Source organism: Cynoglossus semilaevis, chromosome 19 (genome assembly GCF_000523025.1).
Source record: "Cynoglossus semilaevis isolate Cse_v1.0 chromosome 19, Cse_v1.0, whole genome shotgun sequence".
Classification (NCBI taxonomy): Eukaryota; Metazoa; Chordata; class Actinopteri; order Pleuronectiformes; family Cynoglossidae; genus Cynoglossus; species Cynoglossus semilaevis.
The window spans coordinates 14,042,490-14,046,158 of record NC_024325.1 but is presented as its reverse complement, the minus strand read 5'-3'; the positions used below and the strand labels follow the sequence as shown (position 1 = coordinate 14,046,158).

The 3,669-nt window shown below is 45.7% G+C and overlaps 1 protein-coding gene across 4 annotated transcripts in view; it reads left to right on the top strand.

Moving 5' to 3' along the window:
• The window catches only part of crebrf (creb3 regulatory factor), a 14,566-nt gene extending 10,972 nt beyond the window's left edge, over nt 1-3,594 (top strand). For 2 of the 4 annotated variants that reach the window (XM_017041545.2, XM_025065723.1), the window contains exons 6-10: nt 1-340; nt 439-636; nt 1,124-1,387; nt 1,504-1,623; nt 1,944-3,594. In XM_017041545.2, the coding sequence (XP_016897034.1) occupies nt 1-340; nt 439-636; nt 1,124-1,387; nt 1,504-1,623; nt 1,944-2,062 (1,041 nt within the window). In that variant the 3' untranslated portion in view covers nt 2,063-3,594. The remainder of the gene's footprint in view (nt 341-438; nt 637-1,123; nt 1,388-1,503; nt 1,624-1,943) is intronic. The other 2 variants (XM_017041544.2, XM_025065724.1) reach the window with 2 other exon arrangements.
• The last annotated feature ends 75 nt before the right edge of the window (nt 3,595-3,669 follow it).

The following is a 3,669-nucleotide window of genomic DNA, read 5'->3' as shown; positions in this document are numbered from 1 at the left end:
GAAACTGGAGCCGGAGCGAGCGGCGGCGGCGGCGGTGGCGTTCTGGTGGTGGAGGGAGCGGAGAAGACCAAGGAGGAGGAGCACAACTACTCTCTGTTCCTGACCCGCAGCCGTCAGTCCGGCAAAGTCCAACCCCAGCTGGAGGAGGACGAGGAGGAAGAGGACGAGGAGGAGGCAGAGGAGGAGGAGGAAGGAGATGGGCTTGAACTGGACGATGAAGACCACGACGAGGGTTTCGGTAGCGAGCATGAGCTTTCTGAGAATGAAGAGGAGGAAGAGGAGGACGATGACTACGAAGCAGACAAGGACGATGACATGAGCGATGCCTTCTCTGAACCAGGTAGGAACCATCTGTGATCACATGGTCGCGTGCCGTCCTCTCTGAGTTTGAGTTGAGAGTTTCACCTCTTTGGTCTTTGTGTTCTGCTGCCGCACCAGGCTGTGAAATGGAGCTGATGGACGACATCAAGGGTCTGACAGCAGGGGTCTCCAGCCGCAAGAGAGGCAAACGTCGCTACTTCTGGGAGTACAGCGAACAGCTCACCCCGTCCAAACAGGAACGCATACTGAAGCCGTCGGAGTGGGACAGACACACACTGCCCAGTAATCTGTACCAGAAGAATGGGCCACTACACGGTAAGCACACGCACACATTTATGTTGTTTTTTCCTGCTGTCCGCAGTATATTTTTGTATTGCTGTTGTTACACTATAGGGCAGGTGTGTCAAACATATGGCCCGTGGGCCAAAATCTGTTCGCTGGGGGGTTGAATCTGGCCAGCTTGATGAATATTAAAAGTAAAAAAAAACTTCATGTCCCTGATGTTTTTTTATGATATTTTATTAAATATAATTTTTAATTAATTTTAATTATTCTTGTACTTCATTGCATGAAAACAAAGGGGAAAAACGTGCTATTTATAGGAAATTATATTATACTTTACTTTAATACATTTTCAAACCTTCGTAATAACCAGTGCATATGGTAGAAATTACCCAACATTAACCTTTGACCTTGACCTGAGATTTATATACATGTAACTCATTTAATAAAATAATGCAGAGATCCTAATAAATACAATAAAAATCAAAAAATGAATTTTTATTTTATTTACGTCCTTAAGGAAAGTACATGTTGAAAAAGTCACGCCGCACAGACGTGGAAGACTTGACTCCCAATCCGCGCAAGTTGCTGCAGATCGGTGAAGCAGGGTTTTACAACCCTGACAGTTTTACTTCCTCATTCCCCCGACCTCAGCAGGGGTTTTCGCAGCCTGCCGTGGTGTTTTTTTTTTTTTTTTTTTTTTTTTTCAGAGCCTGTCGCTTGAAAAAGAAAGCCCAGTATGAAGCCAACAAGGTGAAGCTGTGGGGACTGAGCACAGAATACGGTTGGTTTTTAAATTTGTTCATAAAACATTGTGAAACATTCAGTAACGACATGTTATGGAACCAGCGTTCTCATCTCTCTCTCTCTCCCTCTCTCTCTCTCCCTCTCCTCCTTCAGATCGTCTGCTGTTTGTGATCAACGCCATCAAGGAGGAGATTGTGGCGCGAGTCGAGGACTCTTCTCCGCGTCAGACCAACATGAATGACACCCTGGAGAGGCTCATCCAGGAGACACTCGGTGAGGATTAGGCTCCTCGCTTTAATTCTGTCTCTCATTTTAACACCATGTCTCTCAGCCCTTAGATTCTAACGCTAACTCGAAATCTAGATGCTGCTGCTTCTTCATTCTTTAAGACATAAGACTTTTTGCTGCATTGTGTGCAGAATTAAATTGAACTGATTAAATTAACCCCCCCCTGGTGGAAGGATGAGGAGTGTACACCTCACCAAGTCAAGTGTTTTCCAGATGAAATGTTCTGTTGGTGTCAAAGCTCTGCTCACTTTCTGTTCACTTCTTAAGTCTTAAGTCTCATTTTTTCTATTTGTTTTTGTGTACAGTGGCATCACCTGTTGCCGGGCAGACGTCTGACTTTGTCAACAAGATCCTGGAGAACACAGGACGGGGCGATCCCACCGGCGGACTGGTCGGCCTGCGAGTTCCCACCTCCAAAGTCTAGACGTGCCCGCCGTCCACTGGGAGGAGTGGACTAAATATTACTACCATGCTGTCCCATTGTAACTATGCTCCCCTCTGCATGCACCTTCAACCCCCGCACACATACACATTGTTAGTCACACAAACACATCTACCACACCGGCCCAGTGTGCGTACGTGTGCTTGTTGTTAGCCATGCTCCCGTATGGCATAAATTGTAGCTTCCTGGCTCGGCGCGACACGTGTCGAGTCAGCACGTCACTGTCTCCCAACCCATCGTCGACATCTGTTGGGAGTCTCAGCTCCAAAAGCAAACAGTGGTCTGGTGTATAGCTAATAGCACGTCCTAAATCCAGTGGTGATTAGTAGATGTGTTTAACATAGCATTGTGTTGGAGGTCGGTGTCCAGAGACGGTCGCCGAGGGCAACCACTGGAATACTTTTATAGACAATGTGTCTCGTGTTATGATGATGGTGATGATGATGGTGATGATGATGGTGGTGGTGGTGGAGGATGGACTGTTACACATGGGCGACCATCAGAGGTGGAGAAGGTTCCAGTATCATTTCCCTAAAGAGCTTCACTCTTTGGAGTTTGAATCGATCCCCTAACTGAAGCACTTCCCTGAACGAGGCTTCAGTTGCAAAAACGACTGCAGGAAGTAAAAAAGAAAAAAAAACAAAACAAAACAAACTGCATGCTTTGAGGCCTTAAGGGGTGGCAAGAAATATTTTGTATTGAAGGCCGAAATATCTTCATGCCATTCCCTGTATGACAAATCAGGTTGTTGATACGTTGGCGTGAACTCTTGTCCTTAACGGAAACAAAAAAAAGCACTAGAAGCTGAACGCTTAAAATTAGAAACTCAGTGACTTCCTGCTGGGTTGAAGTTCGTAGCTGGCACGACTAAGGTTGTTGACCATGTGGGAAGGAAGTAACGAGTATTCGGGTGTTTTTTTTTGGTTTTTTGTTTTTTGTTTTTTGTTTCTTTCCTAAGGCTCCGTGCCGGTTGAAACTGGATTGAGGGAAACATGCTTTTTTCTTTGTTGTAAAGCCAGTGTGGGAGCTATCTGTGAGGAAGATGATGGTGGTGATGATGATGATGATGAAAAAAAAAAAAGAGACACAAACAGTGAGACATCTCCTCCAACAATCATACACACATGTACATAGAAGTGTCTCCCAGTGAACAACAGCACCGACTCCCTTTCTCTGTACAGTAGAGGTGACCAGGCTAAGAGTTTGGTGTGTTCATACTAGTGTTTGATCAAAAGTTCTATTCATTGTGCCTTGTTCATGTGTGTGTGTGTGCGTGTGTGTATTTCTGTAAGTCTGAGTGAGTTTGTGAGAGGGACTGAACCAGGACAGGAGATTGAACAGAACCACCCCCCCACCCCCACCCCCCTGCGGTGCAGCCGAGACGATGAAACTTTACACTGAGGCTGAGTTTGTCAGTGAATGTGAGAAAGGGAGACACCTGTGGGGGTGGTTGTGTATTTCAGTTGTTGAAAGAACTTATGAATGTACATAAATGAAAAAAAAAAAAAAAAAAACCAACACAAACGGAAGCTCTCGTCGCGTGATGCCACAGAGTCTGTGTACATAGGAGGGCTCTGCAATAGATTACT